The sequence below is a fragment of the Dromiciops gliroides genome, chromosome 5, assembly GCF_019393635.1.
Source record: "Dromiciops gliroides isolate mDroGli1 chromosome 5, mDroGli1.pri, whole genome shotgun sequence".
Lineage (NCBI taxonomy): Eukaryota > Metazoa > Chordata > Mammalia > Microbiotheria > Microbiotheriidae > Dromiciops > Dromiciops gliroides.
The window spans coordinates 11,552,962-11,577,773 of record NC_057865.1 but is presented as its reverse complement, the minus strand read 5'-3'; the positions used below and the strand labels follow the sequence as shown (position 1 = coordinate 11,577,773).

The window sequence follows — 24,812 nt, the reverse complement described above, 5'->3', positions numbered from 1 at the left end:
ACCCTGCGCTCAAGAGGCCCAGGCATGTTTCCATCCTGCAAAGGTCTGGTTCTTCTTCCAGACCCCTCCTTGCAGACATAATCAAAGGCAGGAATCTTTGTTGAGATGTATCCTGGCACCTCCCTCTGTGATGGCTGAATCCCTCTTTTCCTCAGGAGCCACAGCTAAAGAAAATATCAGGAAGGAAAATCCTTGATGTTTGAATCTTTGGCACTGGCATATAGCTCAACTTAAGAAACTGCGATTATTTTTCAATGATAATGACTTTATTAAAAGCCAACTACCATCTGCTTTACTATTGCATCCTAGGGAGCAGTGAGCTTTTCTATTTGACTTATAGCCAAAGTTCCATATTTGTGGCATCTTTGCCTACTTCTTGAAAGCAGGTCTTGCTTTTCTGTTTGTACCTCTGGTGCTCAGCATGGTGCTTGACATGCATTAAGTGCTTAGTAAATTATTTTCCTTAATTTGTTCATTAATTCATTCAGTTAGGTGATATATTACATAGAATGGTAGACCTGCAATCAGGAAAACTGGAGTTCAGATGTGGCCTCAGACAGCAGCTGAAGTACCACTTAACCTTTGTCTGCTTCAGTTTCCTCATTTGTAAAATAGAGAAATAGTAACATTTCTCTTTCAGGGTTGTTATGAGGATAAAATGAGGTATTAGTTGTAAAGCATTTTGCAAACCCTAAAGCCATATATTAAGGCTAACTACTATTCATTTTCCAAGATGTGAGGACTGTCATTTGTGCTGAAATAAATGAAGTGAAAGTTTAATGATGTCAGACCACACTAGCAGAAAGAAACGTACCTTAGGATTTGCTTACCAAGATTTAATTCAGTCCTTCTATAAAACATACTGTAAATCTTGTGTATCTGGTCTAGGGGCAGATGGCTGTTTTATTCAATCAACTGTTAAATAAAATCAATCAAAACTGGTGAAGATTTAGTTTAGCCATCCAGCGACTCATTCAATGCCCCACCTATTCCATCTTTATAGGGAGATCTCTGATCCTCTGTATTCATAACAGAAGGGTAATGAAAACTTTTAGTTGGTTTTGATTCAGATTCTGTCTCTGAGTCTGTGTCTGTCTCTCTCTCCCCTCCTCTGTCATTGTTTATGTATTTTAACTCTCTTCTTCCTTGTTTCCTTCTTTATTTCTTCCTTTCTACCCATCTATTTAATCTACTCCATCCCATCTATCTCTCTATCTCACTCTACCTATAAACCTGTCTCTCTGTCTATCTATCATCTATCACCACTCTCTCTATCTAAATAGTTAGCTGTAATTTTTATAAAATGTGAACTTGCTGAATCTATCCCCATATTCAACACACATTCTGAATTTTTCTAGTTACCTAGGTAGAGAGATAGCTTCATACATACAAGTAGAGGGATAGATGTCTTGCTAGCTAGCAAGATATTTTTATATGCATCTATTGCTATCTTCCTCTGTAAGGGTTGTTTTTATATTTTATTTTTTTTATTCTGAACTTAGGAAATAAAACAAGCATTTCCAAAACATACTAGAATAGGGAAAAATGGATGATTGTGCATGAAACTGCAAATCTATTATGTATAACTTGCTATTCCTTTTAACTATATAATAAAATTTTCATGGACCTTTTTTTCCCCCAAACAAGTTTATAGCTGCCATGTCTGCTTGACCAGGAGATAAAGTATTTTTTTGCTAAAGTGGTTTCTAGATTATTTTAGTCTCATTGGGACCATTAATTTATTACTCCACATCTTCTGCTTGTTTATAATCTTTCTTCTTATTTGGAATTATTTTTTATTTTTCTTCTAATCAACAAACTGTCTGTATACGTTTGAATCTGAAATGACTCCTTTTGGACAACTAGTCATTTCCAGACTGTTAAACTACAATGAATTTCTTCTCTTTATTCTGTGATGTTATTGGGTACTCACTAGCTACAGAACTACTGCTGAATTTTGAAAACATGTATGATATATAGGTATGAGGTGTCTTTATGCTCAATCCAATTTAATTCAACAAACATTTATTAAATAGCCATTATGTGAAGGCATTTCCTAAAGTGCTCCAGTTACAGAAAGACAGAGACAGAGACAGAAAGACAGAGACAGAAAGAGAGAGAGAGAGAGAGAGAGAGAGAGAGAGAGAGAGAGAGAGAGAAAGAGAGAGAGAGAGAGAAGTAGAGTTGGAAATCTCTGTGTCTTCTATTACGGCTAGCCACGGGGGGGCTTAGAAGATGCCACTCCTGTTGAAGATAACAAGTTAGAGTACCAATTGGTACACTGACATGTTTGCATGATATGAGATGTTTGGGAATTTCTAGACTGGGTTTCTAGCTCTTATCTTCCCTTCCTTCACTTCTGCTTATTCCAGCAGATATCTGGAAATTAAGCAATTGGCTTATTATATATTATTATGATTTTTTGTCACACTGAAAGACTAAAATGTGCATCAGCTGCCTGTAAACTCTGGCTTCTTTCTCTACACCGAAGGAATCAAACTCACATCCTCATTCCTCCGTAAAAATGTCCAGTGTTGCTAGAACAAGATTAAAATATAATTGCAAAAGGTTTAACAATAAAAATAAAAACTTAGAACAGAGATAATAATTATTACTGATTTTCTGAGTCAATGTGCCACCTGATCCATTCTGTATCTCATATCACATAGTCACACCATCATTTTATTATCCATAGGAGGCAATGCAAAATGGGAGTAAGCATTTGGTATCTAGAGCAGAGATCTGGACTTGAGACCAGTTACTTCTTGCTGGGCCTCTGTTTTCTCTTTAAAATGGGAGGTTTGGACTCCATGGTCTTTGAGGTCCTTTCCATGTCCAAATTTATGATTCCATGACATCTGTGATTCTATAATTTCCTCCTAAGATAGGAGAGCTAGCTAGACTTCTTGAGCATGTTTATAGTCTTTTATTTGTTCATGGTGAATAGTATTATGGTAGCAGGGGGAGGGAAGACCGTGCTATCTTTATAATAAGTCTCCATTTCCAGGGTAAATGCTAGTCAAATCTAACCCCTCTGGTTTGCTTTCCTCTATTCTGGTTTCCATGCAAGTCAACCAAAAGATAAACAAGAGCCTACCTTGTCTAACAAACCCACTGTCAATCCCAGATTCTCAGATGAAGAAATCTCCATCCCTTCTCCTCAAACAAAACAAACTGTTATCGTTCCAGTTGTTGAGCAATTATGAACCTAGATGACTATCTTTTCTCTATACTCTAAGTAACTTAGGAGGATGGTTTATATTCAGAAGGCCACATACCCCTAAGAAATCACATTTCTATATTGCCAACTGATGCTTCTCCCTGCCTTGGCTTGTAACAATATACAGAATAAAGCTTTTGGTGGAATATTCTTAGTTGTAACAAAGTGAGTTTTCTCTCCATGATAGCATGCTGTGTTAAATGAACAGAAAGGATCTAGCCTAGAAAACTAAGTGAAACTTCAAGGGATTTTGCTCTTTCCACTGAACAAAATTGATAACAGGAAAATCTCAGTACTCAGAATATTATCCAACTAGAATTAGAGAGGGAAAAAATAGAATTCTTTTACTTTTCAAAACATAATCTTGACTAGCCAAATGGTATATTGTTACATCATAGAAATCCCTGCAAACAATGTTTTTATATGGTCACATTTCATGTTATTTTATTTTTGCCAATAAATTTTACATGGGAAATCCCTAAAAGTTTTTAATGACCCATTGTAAAAATATATCTGTTTTTGAGGTCAAGTGTATAAGTGTATAATTAGAAACTTTAACATTTTTTCTTTCTTTTTTTTTTGTGGGAAGTAGTGAGGGGAAGTCTTAGAAGACCATGAATTTCCTGTCTTCTTTCTACTGTAAGTCTTGAAAATAACATATGCATAGAGTTTCACAGACATTATAAAAGGTCCTGGAATTGTTTTCCTTACTTACATTGATTCTTCTCAGTCATTGTCTACTGCTACAATAGATTCCTGGAAGCAAAAATGGCAAAAAGCCTACCAGGCATTGTAGAACATGTAATGCATCTAATTTTGCAACATTAAACAGCCTAAATAGGAATGGTGTGGTCATTTCATTTATTTAGTGTCTATATCATTGTATCAATTTACTTACATATTACATTGAATTCCTCAGGTGTTTCAGGAAGGCTACCTTTCAAGGGAACAAGGATAGGGAATTACCTGTTGTATAATTACAGGAAAACTCCCTCTTCTAAAATATGATCCCTGATGATGCCTAAAATTACACTGTTACTGATTCATTCCTTTATGTTGAAAATTAGCCACTCTCCATGTTTTTCTCTAAAAAAAATGGGGATGGGGCATTATTACAAAATCCCTAAATCAATCTCCAAACCTGTTTTGTGAAGTACCAGGAAATCTCTGTTTCAAATTATGCTCCCTGTTGAGATCCTACTATTGTGATTCATTTGTTTTAGACATGCTTCTCTCCATGGTCTTTTTTTTTTTAATGGGAGATTAATACACAAAGCAAAATAAATCCCCCAACACTTCTGTATGAATAAATTGACTAGAGTGATTTCTTCCCCGAATAGATCTTTCCTCTCTGACAACATAAGACTACTAGATTCCTCTTTGGGAGGAAAGAATTGGGCCAAAGGGCACTGAAAGACTGATTTAATCTTTGTCACATCTCCACCCCCTTCTTTCCCCCACCCCAAGTCAACCCTAAAATTCTCATTTTTGTAGAGGTAGAAAACATTATGTGGTGGAGACAGTGCTGGATTTGGTATCAGAGAGCCTGGGTTCAGATCCCACCTCTGCCTCTAAATACCTGGGAGACTGAGAGCAAGGTGCTTACTCTGTATGGGACTCAGTTTCCTCATCTGTAAAGCCACGGTGGGATTGCAGCTTGAGATACCTTCCTTCTTGAGTTTCCTAACACCTATGTTCCAATTGTGATGTATGATAAATGGATGCCCAGTTCAGACTTTCCTGGATGAAGAGCCAGCAGGGTCAGCACCTAACTCACAGTGAGGCAATTTGCTGCCAGGAACAATACAGTAATCACTGTTTCTCTCTCTCTCTCTCTCTCTCTCTCTCTCTCTCTCTCTCTCTCTCTCTCTCTCTCTCTCTCTCTCTCTCTCTCTCTCTCTCTCCTTCCCTCTCTCCTTCTCTCTCTCTGTCTCTCTCTCTTCTTTGCCTTGCAGTTTCTTCTCTGCGGCATCTGTGGAATTCTGTGTGCCAAAAAGAAGTCCGGGCTTGTTGTAAGTTTTTGCATTTTTCTTTTGTGTTTCTTCAGTGTCTGGGGGTTGACTGGCCTCATGGCTTCCATGTGCTGAAGGCCACTTTTTTATTGGAGAGCCAGTGAGAGAATAGAATCAAACCCAGCCAGCCTGCGCTCCCTCCCAGAAAGATAGCAGGGTCATTGAAAGGCAGCACAATAGGAAAAGCTTGAACGGACTCTTTAAATAGCCCTAGAATATAACTTCCGATTCTGGCAGCAATGCCAACTTATCAGCCCCCACTTTATAGACTGCAGGCAAGTCACATGCTTCTGCCAGCAATGAGCCAAGGCAATTAGCTGGAGTCCCAGGGAACTTTAACTGCTTAAGTACAGACCTGGACCTAAGGGATCCCAACTGGCTTTGATTGCAAACCTAATTTTGCAAGTGGGCACCCTGCAGCCATCAAAAGTTGGACTGGTTTTGATTTTTTCTTTTTTTAGTTCAGCTTGATTTTAACACCCTGCATGACTCTTTTAAGTTCTGAGCCCTGAACACCCCGTGTCTAAAGTGCTTACAGATGTTCATCTTGCATAGACCATGAATGCCCAAGCTGGCAGGGGGCCTTAGATTGTAGAAAGTCCTGCTGGGTGGATGCTCATCTGGGTCCATGGGGCTATGTGCGTGCCTGCGTGGCCAACTCCTGCTGCTTTCTGTGTTGTTTGACATGAGGCTAGAAAATGGAAGGGTCACAACAGGATCTCCATTATATAGCTTGCTTCCAAAAGATAAAAAAATATCATTTTTTGCAAATTGTTGGAGTTAATAATGGCCACAAACCCTGGGAATGATTGGTTTGCTATCTCCCAGAATGAGGGAAGGATTACCCACATACAACCACAAATCGTACTGATGGCAGAAGGGGATGGGATAGGGACAGAAGAATAGAAGATATGGTCATGTTTTTCACTTTGTATAGTTGATCTTTTAGCAGGTTGCTCCTCTCTGAGAGAAGTAGTATATAGCGGTAGAAAGACCCCTGGCATTGCAGTGAGAAAAACTGGGTTCAACTTCTGCCTCTTTTGCTTATTACTTTTGTGACATTGGGCAAGTGAATTTATCTTCTTGTGCCTCAGTTTCCTCCTGAGTGAAATGAAAGGGTTTGTCTAGAGGGCATCTGAAGCCCTGTCTAGCTCTAAGCCTATGGGCCAGAGTACTGCAAGCAGAAAATACTCCCCCCCACACACACACAGACACTTGGAGTATATAAAAGGGGAACATTAATACAGACTAGAAATGTGTCCTTGGAGGGCTAAGAATTTAAGCTTGGAAACTTGCCCTTTCCCATCTTTGTGCAATCTTCTCATCATTGCTCTTTGTGCCTTCCAAGGCACTGACTCCATATACTTAGATTTTCTCTCTAACTGGAATGGTAAAGTCAAAAGGGGATTATTTTCCTCTTCATGAAGGAAAACATAAGATCATAACCTCTACCCTATGCCCTGGCCATTGCCTCCAGTAGCATCTAGAAACATGATTCCACAGATTATATTGCCATCTTCTCTTGTTCCATATCCAAGAAGATTGTCATGAAAATGATTAACTTATGTACCAATCTCTGAAGCAAAGGGTGAACTAGTAAAAAAAAAAATTCTCAGAAGTACTGAATAAGATCTGCCATATCTAACATCCCATAGTAGAAAAGACACTAGACTTAGAGATAGAAAGACTTAGTTTCAGGTCTCTCTGAACCCCAAGAGATACTTGATGTCTATATGACTGGCAAGTTGCTTAACCATTCTCTGTCTAAGTTTTCTTGCCAGTAAACAGAGTTTGATTAGTGGTCTCCAATCTCCTTCCCAACTCCAAATATTATCACACTCACACATACCAACAGAAATTTCCTTTCCCCCTTTGGTTGTTCTCTCTTACCTGGATACCTTGGTAGATAGTGAAAAGGTTTAATTCAAGAATAACTCAATAATAACCCAGTGCTTCTTATGCATGATTCTCCAGTGGGTCACTTGAATTTGTTTAGAGAAATATTTCTTTCAATGAATATCTTATTCAAGTCCATTAGAAATGAAGGAACTCCTTGAGTCAATACTATCATATTTATTCATTTGGCTTAAAACATCTTGGAAATCAGTGATATCCTGGAAATCTTGGTCAAATACATTACTTATTTTTAAAATCTATACTGACAACAACATAAACTCTAAACTCAATGAGGTAGTGTACTATGATGGGCACAGAAGCCTCTTAAAGTAAGGAAGATTTGGCTGGAAAGTCACTAAACCTGAGGACTCTAGATAACTAATACTATACATTTCTGAGAAACAATCAACTTGCATTTATACTAAGAGTTTACTCACCTGGGAGTTCCCAATCTCTATCGATGTTGTTAGTGTTGTTGAATTGTTTTCAGTCGTGACCCCATTTGGAGTTTTCCTGGCAAATATACTGGAGTGGTTAGGATTTCCTTCTCTAGTTCACTTTACAGATGAGGAACCTGAGGCAAACAGGGTGAAGTGACTCGCCCATGTTCACACAGCTCTTAAGTTTCTAAAGCCAGATTGGAACTCATGAAGATGAGTCTTCCTGAATCCAGGTCTGACACTCTTCCTTGCATCCCCTGGCTGCCCCAAACCCTATCAATAATGTATATCATTTATGAGTGCTGCATCAAATTTAACCATGGAATCACAGAATTTTAGAGTCAGAAGGTACTTGAAGTAATTTTATCCAATATCCAACCTATAAAAAGCATCTCCTATATAACTTCTAGTTTCTTTTTACATCCTCAAAATTATGGCCAGTTTTCCATTTCTTTTGAACAGGCTCCAAAACATATTTTCCTCATGACCAGCCTTCTGTCCAAGTTAACATCAATTCAAAATTGGACAACACTGGTGGGGTATAGTGTATCAATTAGTTATCAATTCACATAATAGCATTTTCACCCAAGTGGCATTTATCAGTCTTGTTCACTTGACTATCAAGACAGAATTTGTTCAAAAAACCCTTCAATTCTTTTCTTCTTCAGTACCTACAAGACTAGAAGAAGCTTGTCACAGAGTAGGCTCTTTAAAATGTCCTGACATTAACTTATTGATTGCTAAAAGCAAGGTGCCCATTGTTTCCAGCATTTCCTTGATCCTCAGAGAACTGTCCCTAATAAAAGAAATGAGGCCAGTTCGATTTGATGTCTTAGTGAACCCAGGCTCATTCCTATTAATTTCTGTTTTATTTTCTAAGTGCTCACAAACTTTTTTTTTTTCACAAGGATTTAATTGATCTGTTGTTTCTGGGATCCATGCCCTCCCTGCTTTGTGAAAATTGAGACTCCCTTTGTCCATCTCACTTCAAATCACTCCCTTTCTCTCATTCTCTATTTCAGTTAAACTTCTTTACCTGCTATTCCCCAAACTTTGTATTCTCTCTCCTCCCCCCTACTCTTCCCCATGCCTTTACACAAGCCATCTCTCATGCTTAGCATTCATTCCCACCTCATCTTTCCCTTTTAGAATCTTCACCTTTTTCTAAGGCTCACGTCAGGTGCCTCCCCCAGCAAACCATTTCTGGCCTCTCAGGAATTGGTGCTTTCACTCTCCTGAGAATAGGTGGCTTCTGACTTTTCTGTGTAAATGTGGTTTCCCCATAGTTGGAGATAAACTCCTCATGGTGTTTATATTCTCAAAACCTACCTCAGTGCCATGATAGAGTCTGGCAAATGTTTGTTGAATATAAGCAAATTCGATTCTGACTAGCTATCTATGTGTTTAGCCATAGAAGTATATATACATATATGATTGTGTATATACATATGCTTATTTGTCTATACTCCCATATGCATATATAAAAGAATTTCTAGACATTGTTTCATGCTGATTTGGATTTACTAAGTATTTATTCATTTAAAAATCAGTCAAATTATGAGCATTTATTTATTTCCTGTGAAATTACCCCGCTCAGATATCCTTCTTTAGGAGATGTTTTAAGGATGTGGTTTCATATTCAATACGGAGGGTCCCACCCCGCCTGGACATGCTGCTTCTTTTGTGTTGTGCCCACCTTTACCTATTAAAGTATAAACTCCTTGAGGGCAGGGCCTATCTTTGTATCCTTATCACTCAGTGCTGTGTTTGGCCCATAGCAAGTGTTTAAGGAATACATTTCCATTCAGTCACTAAACACTTATTAAGGATCTGCTAAGTGTCAGGCTGAACTAAGCACAAGGCTCACAAAGAAAGGCTCTCAAGGAGCTCAGAGCCTCATTCAATCATCCCTCCCTCCCTCCCTTCCTCCCTCCCTTCCTCCTTCCCTTCCTTCCTTCCTTCCTTCTTTCCTTCCTTCCTTCCTTCCTTCCTTCCTTCCTTCCTTCCTTCCTTCCTTCCTTCCTTCCTTCCTTCCTTCCTTCCTTCCTTCCTTCCTTCCTTCCTTCCATTTCTGTCCCTCTTCTCTGAGAACATCCACCCCTAGATCCTATTTGGCCCACTATTTGAAAAGAACCCAAGGCTTCACATACTCCTCCCTTGACTTCCCTTTGCCACTCACCCTTTAGCCTTCAGACCACTCAGACCCCATGGAGCTGTGGGGCAGGAAAAGCAACCTGATTGTTCATACAACCTGGATGAGCTAAAAGTCACCAACTACAAGCCTTGTAGTGAGATGCAGGACTGCTAAGCCTTACCATCTGCACCATCCCCTGACCACCAGTCATCTGGGCACTGACTCTGACCTACTGATCCTCTCTCAGGACTTCTGGGCCTTGCCATCTGCCCCAAGATGAAACTAGTTTCTGTGGGCTATATCCCTCAGTTACAGCACAATCTTTGTGAGAGTGAGAACATCCTTGTTGTCGTTTTATTTGTTTTTATTTGTACGCCTAGCTTTAAACACAATCCTTGGCACATAACAAGTGCCTAATGAATACCCGAATATGCTCCCTAAGTCAGATCAGTCTTCCCACATTCATCCAACACTTCATCTCTTGTTTCTCAATAGATGATCCTTTTTTCGGCCTGCTGCATCTGTGGGCTAATTGGTGGCATCCTGAATTTCCAGTTCCTCCGAGCGGTCACCAAGAAGACATCCTCACTCTACCCCCTGCGCCTGGCCTCCATGTCTCTGGCCTGCATTGGGATTGGGGGCTGTACCCTTTCCTCTTGGCTCACTTGCCGCCTGGCCAGCTATGAACAAAGACGCATGTTCTCTGAACGAGAGCACTCCTTGCACCATTCCCACGAAATGGCAGAAAAAGTGAGTTCTGGGCCGGGCCCCATCACTGCCCATTTGTGTTGAAGGGTGCATTCTGCGGCTGGGGGAACCTGCTGCCACTTTTAGAAAATGTCTGGGAGACCCATGTCGGCCATCATCCTCTAGAGGCTTAGCCCTGCTGGATTGGTGAGAGTTATTTCTTGGTACTGTATCTTTGCTGTTCATGGTTAAACCCATTTCTGCATAATTCTCTGGCATCTCTGTCTATTCGGAGACACAGTCCTAAAAATAGCATTTCCCAAATAATGGAATTTCTTATTTATATGAATACTCATATGTCATACAGGGAAACGCAGTCCCTGGAATATCCTGTGATCACTAACCCCAGTTCAGGGAAGAAAATAAATCTCCTTCTCCTACCCCAACTTTTCAACTGGGGGCTTTCAATGATATAAATCAGATCTACGAATGTGAAAATAGTCCATCAGGAGGGGGAAAAGGGAGACTATTGGCACAGATATTGGAATCAATATGGAGCACCTGGGTTCAAATACTACTTCAGATACTTTCTAAGACAATGCAGCTAGGCAATACAGTGGGTAGAGTGGTGAACCTGGAGTCAGGAAGACCTCAGTTCAAATCTGGTGATCTGGTCAAATTATTTTACCCCTACCAGCCTCCTTTTTCTAATTTAAACAATGGGAATAGTAATATCAACTGCCTCCCAGGTTATCTTAAAGACAACATTAATTAGTATTCATAAAGGTCTTTGTATATTGTAATGTGTTAGGAAAATGCTAACAATTCGTAGTAGTCATGGGGGTGCATGACACTTTAGTTCCCTGGTCTGCCATTTCCTCATTATTAAAATGAAGGTGCTGGCTTCCCAAGGTCCCTCTCAGCTCTCAATTATCTCTTGGTCCTAGGTAATATTTTCTTTGCTCCTCAGCTGGTCAGTTGACCCAGTTCTGGTGTCTTTCCTGAAAGTTAAATATTTTGCCAAACTTATTTCAGGAAGTCCCCTTAAAATGGGAGCTCCTAATGGTCTCATGGAAGAGCAGAAGAAGTCACTGTATTTTTACGGAATACAGCTTATGTTGCTCCGGTCTGCTCTTGCTACTGGGATGCCTGAGAGGAGGAATAATGCCCTTAACAAAAGGGAATGCAGAACAAATAATCCTCATAGAATCACTTGCACTGCATCATGGGAGAAAAAGGCTAAAATTTAGGGCACAAGGAAGAATAATCTGCTCCTTTCCCATCTTAATGTCAATCTTGTCATGTCAGAGAGGGAATGCAAGCTGGAAGCAGGGCCTTTTATTATTGAAGTTTTACCTGAATCTTTATTTTTGGTGTAACTTTGGGAGAAAAATGAAGGAGAGACTGCAAAACGGTCCAAATTAAGGCCATTCCAGACCTATCAACGTGAGTCCTCCAAAAGTAAAGTCATCTTTGACTTAATGAGCTTTCAAATAGACAGAGGTCAACCAGTGGAAGCAGTGCCTGTGATTTCCTAACAAATGTTGGCAATGTCTTGCCCTATAGAGATATCCTAATGCACTTTGGATACTGGCTGGTGTGTGCTTTACATATGTATACATTTGTACATAATCTATACTAGCATGATTTAGCCATGTTTTACATGTATATGTGCAATATTTACCATATGATTATTATATTTATATTAGAGATTGAGGGGTATTGAAATAACCGACTTGCCCAGCTGCCCGGTGGTGCCCCCGACACCAGAGTTACCTACAAGGTACGGCTGAATTCTAGGGAGTTACCATGTTGTTCTGTCACATGGGGAAGCACTTGCCTTTCAGAGGGCATCATGAAGACAGCTAATCAGCCTGGGCTGATGCTGTGATGTCATTTCCATAGGAGCCACTTCGAGGAAGTGATCTCCTTCTCCATGGCACAGTCTTGCCACTTGAAAGTCGGTTGAATATTGTCAATATTCAGCCTGTCTGAAGGCATCCAAGCACATTCCTGCTTGGATGATTCATGCCTTTTCTAACTTTTGCTGCATCATATCTTTAGTTCAGAACCATCATGCCTAGGTTCTCCTTTTGATGTTAGTATGACATGTATTAGGATATAGAAGAACTGTCTATATCTCTCTTCACAAGATTTCATTAACAGAGTTTTATGCTAATACAATGAAAACTCTCTTAAGGTGCTCCCACTATTAAAGTTTTCCTATGTGATATTTATTTTTAATGCAAATCTCAGATGAAGGATGGAGAAAAACAGAGTACCCATTTCTAATTTCATTAACTTCACTAAAACTATACATACTTTATTTACATACACACACACACATATATTTTAATTTATTTGGAGAGAAATGCATATTTGCAAATAGGTAGCTTTGCCCTAACCAAATGAGAATATAATGTACTTCCCTCACTAAGGTATGCTTAACTAAAAGACCATCTAAATGAAAATGAAGCTCACCACTTTCTTGTTAGCAGTTTTACTAGGTCTGAGTGAAGGTGATATAAATGAAAGAAGGAAAGGATTGTTTTCTTTAGAAAGGTTTTTGAATATTTTAACCATTAATTTAAAAACCATATTTTATTAGATATTAAATATCATATGGATATCATTCCTTTATTTTTTATCGAAAAGCTGATGATCAAAAGTAGGAGACCACAAGGAAGCCTAGAGTTCTTGCTTCTGGAAAGTGGAAGTTATGAGCATTTTCTTGGTTTTTAAAAAAAGGGGTACAAAAGAAGTGGGCATCATTTCTGAAGAGGCTGAGCTGAACTTGGTGAAAAAGAGTGATTAAGAGGGGATTTCTCCCAAGTTCAGGTTGACAAACTGCAACGTCATCTTGCAAACTTTCAGCCTCTCTGCAGTCACTTCCAGTGACCACACAATGCATTTTCCTAACTTGTACTTTACTTGTTCTCCCCTGAAAACTCTCAAATCCAGTTTTTGCAGTAGGTTGAAATTTGAGGGATATATTATGTGACTTTTGGCCCCTGAGCACCTCTCCACTTCAAGTTATTTGACATCTGTGTGCCTCATTTTCCTCCTATGTACAATGAGAGGATTGGACTAATGACCCTCTCCTCACCTCACCCCCCCCCCAAAACCAGCTTTAGATTTTAATGAGCCTGTATAGTTAAAAAAAAAAACATTTTCTCATACTCTTGAAGACTTCATGATCTTTAAGAGCATCCATTAATATGACCCCTTGAAAAGGTAACTTATCAGACCACTAATTCAATTGGAGTAAGGGGAAGATTTGTTGATAATTAGTTTAAAACAGGACAGAAGAAGACCTGGAGTTACTGGTGGAGTGTTGTAGAAATCTTGTTGTGGGTACTTTGTAGATGGAAGAGGGGCCCAGATATGTAAGGTAGAACATTAAAAGATCATATACCTTGGGAGCAGTTAGGTGGATAAAGCACTGGCCCTGGATTCAGGAGGAGTTGAGTTAAAATCTGGCCTCAGACACTTGATACTTACTAGCTGCATGACCCTGGGCAAGTCACTTAACTCTTATTGCCCTGCCCCCCCCCCAAATCATTTACCATTTCACCACTTCTGAAAAGAAAACAATTCTTTCAGAATGTGCACATTTGTTGGTGGGAGGAGGGTCAAGGATGCATAAAACCTCCTCCCTTTTCCCCTCCATCTTGGCCACCACTGATTTCCCCAAATAGAAAAAATGCCAAAGTTTTAGAAAGTTTGAATTCAATAGAAAAACAATACTAAGCAACCTCTTCTCAGCTGCCACACCCCTCCCCTTTCCTTTTTTTTTTTCAGTCCATCTTTACAGGCTCTATAAAAATCATAGCAGGCAACTGTAAGGAAGGATCTTGCAGTGGTATCATTCTCTTCTGGGCTTTGGCAAAAGGACCTGTACAGAAGGGAGGGAGAGTGTGTGTGTGTGTGTGTGTGTGTGTGTGTGAATTTTGGTGACACCAGTATGAGTATTTGTGGAGAGTGCCTTCACGTGCCAATAGGCACTTGTCTGAAAATTGATATGAAATATATTGAACAGGATGCAAATATGTATGGGCAAGGAAACAAGGCTTTTACCCTGCACCTGCTATAGCCCATGGTCATGCTCAGTGGGACTCACGGCTACAAAAGTTCCCTCATGTAACTCAAATGAGCCTGTTCTTGTAACCTCTAGATGGAGTCTCCTTCTCTTGGGGCATCTAATGGGTCTCTATTTTCATTTCCTTCCCAAAAGACTTTTTCCCTACTCAGGCATTCTTAGTAAATGGTCTTTTCAAAAGCAATTTAAGAGAGTTTTTTGTTGTTGTTGTTGTTGTTGTTATTGTTGTTGCTGTTGTTTTGTTTTATTGTATCCTAGTCTTTTGAGAAAAAAAATCTTTCCTTTCAAGCTGCTGGCTCAAACCTCAGTCCCTACTGTTAGTAGCTCATACCTGCTCCTACATAGCCAATGGCTTAGTGGTTATCTTCTCATTCTAAGCCTCAGTTTCCTTATCTATAAAATGGAGGGATTGGACTAATCATCTCAAAGTTCCCTTACAAAACATTTCACCAAATGCACTCAGTGCTAACAGGGAGTGAAACCCTTTGCTAGGTTCCCAGTCCCAAGCCAGCAAACAGCTGCTGCATTAGTGAAATCTTTATTCTCTCATCCTCTAGTGGCTCTTGAGCATTTCCATGGCAAAGTTGCCATCTTCAATAGTCCTTATTAACACTTTTGTTAACAATCTCAGGAGAAAGGCCCAATACGTGAACAAATTTGGATACTTGGCCTTTTTTTCTTTGCATTTGGATCTTACCAAGTCATATTGAGGTAAAGGCCAGGAGGGAAAGGTTTCACCTCACCCCCATCCCCAACACGGGACCGTCATATGAGTAGAGTCCTTAGTTCTCTTAGATTGCTAGTCTAGCACCTTTCTGTGTGTTCTAAATCACCACATAATATCATTTTAAATGTCACCCTCCCCTAAAAAAAGGAAATTTAGCCATTTTTTCCAGTTTTCTGAAATCTCTAACAGACACAACCATTAATTAATTTAATTCCATTAATTAACTTCCTTCCATGTAAATGCATTTTGATTAATTCATTTTCTTTTTCTAACAGGAAATGACAGACAATATCAGCAATGGAGGGCCACAACTAATATTTAACGGAAGAGTATAACAGACATTTTTACAACATTGAACCATTCTTTCTTGATTTTGGATTTCCATCAGAAAAAGGATTCATCCAGTATGGAAACACTGTTGGCTTTTCCTGGCAGGTTTCTGCTGTTCTGGAACACCCTGGCACATTTCCCTCTTGGATTTTTACTAACATTTCTCCTCCTGGACTTGGCCACACAGAGCTTTCCAGTTGTCTCTATTAGGCTAAGAACTTTCCAGGAGTGTTGTCAGAAGGGCTTTCAGATCAGTTTCTCAGATCACTTTCATGAAGGTTTTTCAGAAGAGGAAATAAACGAAACAAAAATTGTGTTCCAGTATGGCCTAAGCCACACTTTAACCGGCATAAGGAGACAGGGGAGAGAGAAAGGTGAAGCTTGCCTATGACTGGTCTCAAGCTGTAGATTAAATGAATGCCCATCTTCTGAGGATATTGATGTTCTGAACAATGGACGGCTGCAAGAACAGCATGACTCAAGATATCAGCCATGCCTTGTTACAAAAAACAAAAACAAAAAAACCCCAAACATCTGTAAATATTTCCAGTTTTTGGATTCAGCATATTTCATAATTTATTCATAAAATAAGATAAATAAAATGAAGCCTAAATTAGAAGTAAAGTGATTTTTTTTTCTTTTCAGAAAGAACACTAGTCAGTATGAATGATAGCTTTATATTGCTTGCACAATGATTGGAAAGGTTGCCAAACGATTATGATTTTCTAAAACCTATGTTCTCTTTTATCAGACTGTACAAAAGAATCTGGGTCCAGAAATAATGACTCTGCCACACAAAAGTATGTGTACATATATACTGTAAATATAGAAAAATATATGACATATATTTATAATATACATGTATGTAAATAGATTGGGGGGAAATTGGGAAGATTTCAGCTTATCCCCACAAATTTGTGATAGAAGTTAGCCAATTTTTCCTATATCTTTTTCAGAGACTACACATCATTGAATTAATTTTGATGTGTCTTTTTTTTTCTCCTTGAACCCATTTGGTGGATGTAAATATTGTTGTATTTGGTGTTGGGTCATGAGGAAAAGGTTTTTGAACAAGATGATTAATCAAAAAGGGAAATTGTAGAAGAATTGGACCTTCTGAATATGGTTTGCAAAACACAGGTTTAGGGGGCAGCTAGGTGGCACAGTGGATAAAGTACCGGCCCTGGATTCAGGAGGACCTGAGTTCAAATCCAGCCTCAGACACTTGACACAAGCTGTGTGACCCTGGGCAAGTCACTTAACCTTCATTGCCCTGCAAAAAAAAAAAAAAAGAAAGAAAAGAAAACATAGGTTTTTACGTCACAATGTCTATTTCATATGCATATCACCCATATTTAAGCTAGGTACCTACATGTTTACTTATATCAACTCTTCATCACCTAAGTAATTTTCAATTCTTTCTAGTCAAACTCAGGCATGTGGATAACAGGTCATCTAGTCCCCAAATAATGAAATTCAAATGGCCTTAGGGTTTCCTTTATTTAAAACTTCAGATAAAGCAATAGAGTATTGATGCTTAGCCAGAAATTAGACATTCTGTGGCCCTCAAAGAGACCTCAGCTGGAAGAATGAGAGAGAAAATGTATAAAAACTATTCATGGCTGAATCTTCAAATAACCATTGATGACACTGATGAGTAGACACAGAAAAGGATCATCATCTCAGGAAATGAATGCATTACCTTTGTATCATTTTTTCACTTCTGTTTGACTGCATATTGTACAAAGTCCTTTCTCACATGATCTCATGTGATCCTCACCAAAACCTTATGAAGCAGGTAAAACAATTATTCTTTTTCTCTATTTAAAGACAACAAAATAAATACCTGGAGAAATTGAGGAACTTCCTCTGGGTCACACAGCTTGTAAATGGTGGACAGGATTCGAATATGGATCTTCTGAAGTGCTCTTCCTATGTGCTTTCAATCATGCCATTAAAGCCCCCATTCTATTTTATGGACATAGAAGTTCTGGCAACAACTAGGGAAATTAATTTTTGATTAGTGAAATGGCCCTGAATCAGATTTTGATTTCAAGGAGAAAGGGTGAGGTTGAGACCATTTTTAAAAAATATAAAATTGGGATATCTTAACATGGAGTGGCTGAACTCTATGGGAAGGGACACATTTCTATTTGAGAACCTTGCTATGATCTTTATGCAGAAAAAATGTCCAGAATTTTAGCTAATGGCAAACTAAAATTCTACTGATGACTTCTAAACTGCTTAATAATCATCCCCTTACAATCCTATGGAAACCAGTGAATCAAAAAGTTTTTTTTCCCCCTCCTCATTGTCTCTCTGGATGAAAACAGTGGCCAATTTGGTGCTGGTGTTTTGTTTTGTTTTCATTTTTCTATTCTTACCAAAAGCCTTGCCAGCTTATCTGTATCTTCACATTATCAAGTCAATGGATTCTAGAAGTCTCATCTCATGAAAAATACTAAACGAATATATGATGGTGCTTGGGTGGTGTGCATGTGCCCAGCTGGCCTCTAGCCCCGGAAATCCCAACTGTCCAAGGACACTCTTGCAGTCCTGCTTTCTAAGACTCTATTACTTGGATGATTATAATTTTTTAAATAACAGAATAAACACCGAATGTAGCTTAACATGGTGTTTCTTCCTTTGTGACCATGTTAGTAAAATATGAAGCGCAATGCATTAGGCCCAGAGCTGTTTTCTGGGTAAGATATTTATCCCCCTTGAACACTTTTACAAAAAACTACAGTAAAAACAAAACAAAACAAAACCAAAATCCTTTTTTTTTTTTAAAGTGGCATATGGACAGACTATTGTTCCTTTTTTGAAAAGCTGTCATAAGAGACCCTAACAACCAATATAATTAAGAACAAGAACGAATGGCATATGCTAGATGACATATTCATATATCTCTTTTCAAATGCAATTATTGTAAGTTTTAAAAAAAAGTCTCAGGGCTGAAATCACATTGAGATTTAAATGGAATCTTTTCTGATCTCATTCCAGAGAAGGGAAAGCATCTCAAATCCATGTCTGTGTGCTTGGAAATTTAATTTCCATCACACATTGAATTGACTTATAATTTTATAAGTGACTACATTCAAGAGTTGGCATGAGCCAGTGCCCTCCGGGGTGTTGTAATGGGAGACCTAATGCCCAACTGTCAGGGGGGCTGATGTGGTATTGGTATGGCGAGTCCAGCCATGCCATGGAGAGGCAGGTCCTGCCAGAAGCCTCAGAGGGAGAAGGGGGAGTCTGCCTGGAAAATGGAGAAATTAATAGGGTTGTGGTCGCCAAGGAGAACATTTGACAGAAGAGTTGGTCCTGTGACTGTGCTGATATGTGTCTCTTTAATAAATGAGGAGTGTTTTTGAAAGTCCTGGCTGCTATGGGTCTCTTTTCATTCTGACAGCTCACAGGCTTTAGGCAATTAAAAGAAAAGTTTCCTACTGAGTTGAGGAAAAACCAACCTGCTCCATGTACAGAGACAGTAGCTGCAAATATTTGAGTGGCTAAACATACACATTGAAATCATACATTTTCTGCATATTCTGGAGAAAACCATTGTCTGGGGCTGCAGTTTACTGGCCATTATTTCAAGCCCCATTATATTCAAGTTCACATCGATTTGGGGTCCCATTTTTCACTGCCCTGGAAATATATATATTTTTTCTGTTTCTGGTCACCTCATTGGTCACCAATGAGGAGATTTACTGATAACAGGAGGACTAGCATTGAAATGAAACAGAACAGAATAGATAACAAGGTGGGATGTGTTATCAGCTAATTAAGACCCCTTTGAATGAGAGACTTTGAGTTGGTAGTGATTGAGTAGACAAAACAACCAATTCCAAAATTAAATTTTCTTGAACATCAGAAACAACTCTTGGCCCAGTGGAAATGCTTTTATTCTAGAGGTCATAGGAAGCAAAGGTTTGAAAACTGAGAACTTTGCATTAAATGCAGTGATAAGGTACTAAATGGGATAAAATAGGAGGAAGACCGTGCTTCTACTTCCAGTGCACAAAGGACATTTGGATTGCAATCTTTTCCCTTAGGATTCCAGAGGGGGGTCAAGTTGCTTGGCAATTAGCAACTGGCTGGAGTCAAAATGATTTTGTGGTTTATGGATGTGAACTGCATCCTGTGCTTAGCATGAACATTGCCAGGTGTAAGAACTCTCTCTACCAATACAAATAGCAAACCTTCCATGACTTAGTAAATGAGACATAGAGAGTTGTACAAGGCTTAGGAAAGATCAGCAACTTGCCCAGGGTCAAATGACTAGCAAGTATCAGTGAGACTTTCAAAGTAGGTCTTCTCATCTCCAAGCCCTGTATATCACTTATTCACTGTGCAATATTGCCTCTATCCAAGGAAGCAGTCACAATCATTAGGACCTTATTCTACAATGGTTAATTGCCCCTTTCCAACCAACAGGAAAATCAGCTTCCAAATTTCTCCAGCACAAATGGGTTACAAGTAATTTGTGATTGAGGGTTTACTAGGAAAGGATACCCAGGTCTTCCTCTCTCCCAACCCAACATGCTGTCCAGTAGGTTGCACTGCCTCCTGGTCCTGCTCTTGGAAACTCTGATATTAAATCTTTGATTTCTTAAAGTCTTTGTTCTTTACAAGAGATGCCATTGAGTCCGATGAATTGTTCATCAATTAAAAAAGTAATTAAGAGGTTTCTCAAGAGAGTTAGGCTAGGGCCAGCTAGGTGGCACAGTGGATAGAGCACCGACCCTGGATTCAGGAGGACCTGAGTTCAAATCCAGCCTCAGACACTTAACACTTACTAGCTGTGTGACCCTGGGCAAGTCATTTAACCCCAATTGCCTCATTAAAAAAAAAAAAAAAACTTAAGAAAAAAAAAAAAGAGAGTTAGGCTGATGACTGAGTAATTCTGCCTCACTTAATTCCAATTCACCCATGAGTCAAAGGACATCACCCTTGTGATGCCATGGGTCCTCTTCAAAAATGAAGGACAAACAAATCTCAAATACAAGCTGCTATGTCTGGCAGTTTAAATATATATATATATCCTATCTATCTCCAATCTACTTTATTAGGCTGAGGCATGAAGACCAGCATAAGTGGGTCCTGTAGCCAGTAGGTTTTTTGGCCAAGGGAGTGAAGAGGGAAGAGGTTGGCGAGAATTGCTGCAGGCCCCAAATAAATGGCATCATCCAAGACACACCCCTTCCCCCAGTCCAGGACGACACAATACGACTCCTCCTGAATCCCAAAATTGCAGGTTTAGAGGAAGTTAGATCACAGGAACGTATGTGTGCTATAGAACATTTGGAATTGTGAATTGTGTTGTTGATTCAGTGCTCTCTAACTAGGACTGCTAGTGACATTTTTTTCCTGTCTTTGGTTTTTATCACCAGCAAATAATGCTAGAGAAAAATGACTTGGAGACCTGGGATCCTGCCCTCCTTCTCACGCTGACTTGATCACTCACTAGTTGTATGCCCTTAACTACTTCACTTAGTCTTTTGTAGCCTCATTTCCTTTATCTGTAAAATGAGGCAAAATGTCACCTTACTGGCTTGAATGGAATAGGCTGGATGAGTGATTCAATTTAATTTGATTTTCAAACAATTATTACATGCCTACTAAATTGAGGCACTGTGCTATGAAGGTCAAGATTTTTAAAAAATCAGTCTGCCCTCAAGAAGCTGACATTTATTAAGAAGATGGAGAATGTCCACAGATGAATGCACATCTAGGTCCCAATTAATGTGAAATAATGAATCCCAGGAAGGAATTGGATGTATCTGAATCGCACTATTTGAAATCATATTTATGTAAAATATGATCATTTCTTCCTACCCCATTCAAGTAATGTGACCACTTTGTGGCATTTTTCATTTGAACAAATCAGGATCTAACTCTCTGGGGTTCTCTTCTAAGTAATAAGGAGTATCAGCTGATGAGATTCCCAGTGACCTTAGTCTTGGTCATTCTAACCCTGGGGCATCGGCCACATTCTCAGTAAACCATTTCTTGACATTTACACAGTAAAACTCCTAGTTTCCTTATTCACTCCATGTGCATCTTCCATCACCTCTCAGGTGCCTGTCAGATGCCAGCTTCCCTTTTCCTTATGTCAGCCTCTGTAACACCCACACCATTTCTCCTCCCTCCTGAAGCTCCATTTTCATATTCTTCTCTTCTGCTTGCAGAGTCCTCCTCTGTGCCTCCCTCCTAATTCTCTCTTCTTCTGGCTCACCCCTGTCAATCTTCTCTGGCAATGATGGTATGAGACACCATTAGTGTTGTGGGTGGAGGACAGCTCACAACTGGTGCCTAGAAGAGGAGGTGCTTGGGGCATGTAAGTCCCTAAAATGCTTTCCCCTTGAAATGGGGAGGTGGAGGCAGCTAGGCGGCACAGTGGATAAAGCACCAGCCCTTGATTCAAGAGGACCTGAGTTCAAGTCCGTCCTCAGACCCCATGACACTTTCTAGCCAGGCAAGTCACTTAACCCTCATTGTCCCACAAAAAAAGAAAGAAAGAAAGAAAGAAAGAAAGAAAGAAAGAAAGGAAGGAAGGAAGGAAGGAAGGAAGGAAGGAAGGAAGGAAGGAAGGAAGGAAGGAAGGAAGGAAGGAAGGAAGGAAGGAAGAAAGAAAGAAAGAAAGAAAGAAAGAAAGAAAGAAAGAAAGAAAGAAAGAAAGAAAGAAAGAAAGAAAGAAAGACACCAGGAGCCAGGGGAGGGTGTGGGGTATAACCATACCAGGCACTTACTCTTCCCTCTTCCAAAAAGAGATCTGGTCTCACTATGTAATTGTTTTGTGCTCCAACAAATGGCCACTTAATGTTTAAAAAAAAAGAAAGAAAGAAAAGAAAAAGAAAGAGGTGCTAGCATGAGGACGAGGGCTTGCAAATGCCTCTGGCTTCCCTAAGGTAAAGTTAGAAAAATGCTGAAGTCTGTGTTACCTTCCTCCAAAGCCTGGGAATATGCTTCCATTGGCTATTGATACTCTTGAGTTGCTTGAGATTCTCACTGTCCATTAACTGGAATTTAGTGGTCAATAGGAAATAACAGGAATTAGCAGGAACTCAGTGGCCTGTAGAAAAGGGATAACTAAAAAATGTCTATTGGGATTACCAGTGGACCTAGAGTGGCAGTACCAGGATTCCATGAAAGTCTTGGACTTCTGTTTCAGTTGGCCTAGAACTCATTTTTTCAGGACTATTCCAGACTCACAATGTCTGGAAGGCTTTCCCAAGCTGGAATGGATTCAAGTATGATTTCAGACATCACAGAGTCATCCATTTAGGGAGACCATTAAGACCAACTCAACTCCCCCATTTTAAAGACAAGGAAATTGAGGCACAGAGAGTTTGACTTGCCCAGGGTTACACAACTTGTATCTTAGGTTGTATTTCAATCCAGGTCTTGTCTTCCTGACTACAAGCTCAGTGCCACATCTATACATAAAGCTGCCTCTCATGATAGTCTAGCTATTTGTTGTCAGAGGACCAGCCCAGCTCAATTCAGAGGTACATCATCAGTATGGCTTCAGGAGGATGAAAGACATTTTTAATAACAGCATTTCTCACCACCCTTTCCCTGCTTCCTCCCCATGTCAAACCATTCTGTGGAGTGTAGGGTATGGAGTGGGTCTGTGTCAATGCCTTGAGCACCAGGGCCCTTGAAAGCATAGATCTTTGATAGATCAAAGTGTGAACAGTCCATATGGATGATCAGTCTCTGGATTAGAATACAAAGCCTCTTCCAGGAACATGGCTGTTGGTGGCTAACCCCTCTTGGGGAGAATCCTTCAAAAGCAGGCTATATGAGCTATATCAAAGCACTGGCCTTGTGACTTGATGTTCACCTTTTGTTTCTGAGAAATGCAGCATGACCTGGCTCCATTAACAATTTCATTCATCATGTAACTGGACACTCAAATGGCAACATGACAACCTCTTTCTGTCATCTGAAATCCAAGCTTAAGTTGGACAGAAAGTATTTTTTTTTCCCCAAACAACTTGACAAATCACAAAGACCCACTTCCTCAGGCTTAAAGGACTCCTGGTCTTCATGGGTCGACAGAGTACAAATGCCTTCCAAATTAATTGATCATTCAATAAATAAGAATTTATTAAGTGCTACTACGTTCTAGGCATACCCCTGAAGTTGACTTATCCCATCTAAATCATTTCCTTATGGTAAATATAAGGATTGATAAAAAAAATCCATAAGCTTTAGAGGTTGGCAAAGGTTGCTTTTTTTGTTGGTTTGCTTGAGGCTTTAAAAAATAACCCCAAACACAAGCTCAAACTGTGGATTTTCACAACAGCATTGGATCAACAAGGAGGAACCCACACAGTGTGATTTTAATAAAGTCAGGTAAAGAATAAAAACCACACATCCCATGTGGCCTGAGTGTTTTCAGAAGCCCTTGGTTGATCTGTGGGAGCTACCACTAAACATTTTGCCTCATTAAAATGCTGAACAAATCACCCTACATGATTTAGAGGCTGTGATCTGAAAATCTTTGCTACATATCTCAGGTTTTATTTTTAAAGAACGTTAAGTGAATTCATGTGTTGGCCCAATGGAGGTGGCAGCCAGCTGCCACCCAGGTCACTGGGCAGATGGGGCTTCCTCCAGCAAAAGCACATATTTAAGCAACAGGGCCCCAACATTGCCCTGGCCCTCAGGGTCAGGTCTTATTACCAGTGTTCAGAATGTTGCTGGTGTGTCACAAGTGGGAGCTTTGCTTGCCAATAAAATTTCAGAACTTGGCACTTTCTCACTCTTTTTTTTCTTTAAATCACTTTCCTGGAAACATATGCAATGCTTCTTACACAAAGTGCGTGGCAGCCAAGAAATCCAATTATTCCAAATCCCTAAATCACATGTTGTCAGCCCAAAAAGGGAAAGAAACATAGGATTGGAATTGTCTGAAATGTCAATGGACAGAGAAATGAACAGAATATTGGCCATATGACATTGCCAGGAAACTTGTCTATAGTTAACGAACCCTGGGATTTGGAGATGGAAGTCTTCTTTGAGATCATCTAGTTCAGGCCTATCATTTTACACATGAAGAAACTGAGGCTCAAAGAAAAAATGCTAAAAATAAAATAGCAACACTTGGATTCAGATTTAGGATTTCTTACTCCAGATGACATTGCACTAACCAACCCCCCCGCCACCCCCCCCCCAGTCTGGCATTCTCTTTCTCCATCTCTGTCTTCCTTCCCTAGCTGTTAAGTTTTCTTTCTCTCTCAGCAATTTCTCTCT

At 39.6% G+C, this 24,812-nt stretch overlaps 1 protein-coding gene across 6 annotated transcripts in view; it reads left to right on the top strand.

The window, feature by feature from the left end:
* The window catches only part of TMEM196 (transmembrane protein 196), a 57,514-nt gene extending 38,613 nt beyond the window's left edge, over window positions 1-18,901 (top strand). For 2 of the 6 annotated variants that reach the window (XM_043969174.1, XM_043969173.1), the window contains exons 2-5: window positions 5,176-5,232; window positions 10,198-10,452; window positions 12,099-12,172; window positions 15,491-18,901. In XM_043969174.1, coding sequence (XP_043825109.1) covers window positions 5,176-5,232; window positions 10,198-10,452; window positions 12,099-12,172; window positions 15,491-15,497 — 393 coding nt within the window. In that variant the 3' untranslated portion in view covers window positions 15,498-18,901. Of the gene's footprint in view, window positions 1-5,175; window positions 5,233-10,197; window positions 10,597-12,098; window positions 12,173-15,490 lie in introns of all 6 variants that reach the window. The other 4 variants (XM_043969176.1, XM_043969175.1, XR_006353372.1 and 1 more) reach the window with 3 other exon arrangements.
* The last annotated feature ends 5,911 nt before the right edge of the window (window positions 18,902-24,812 follow it).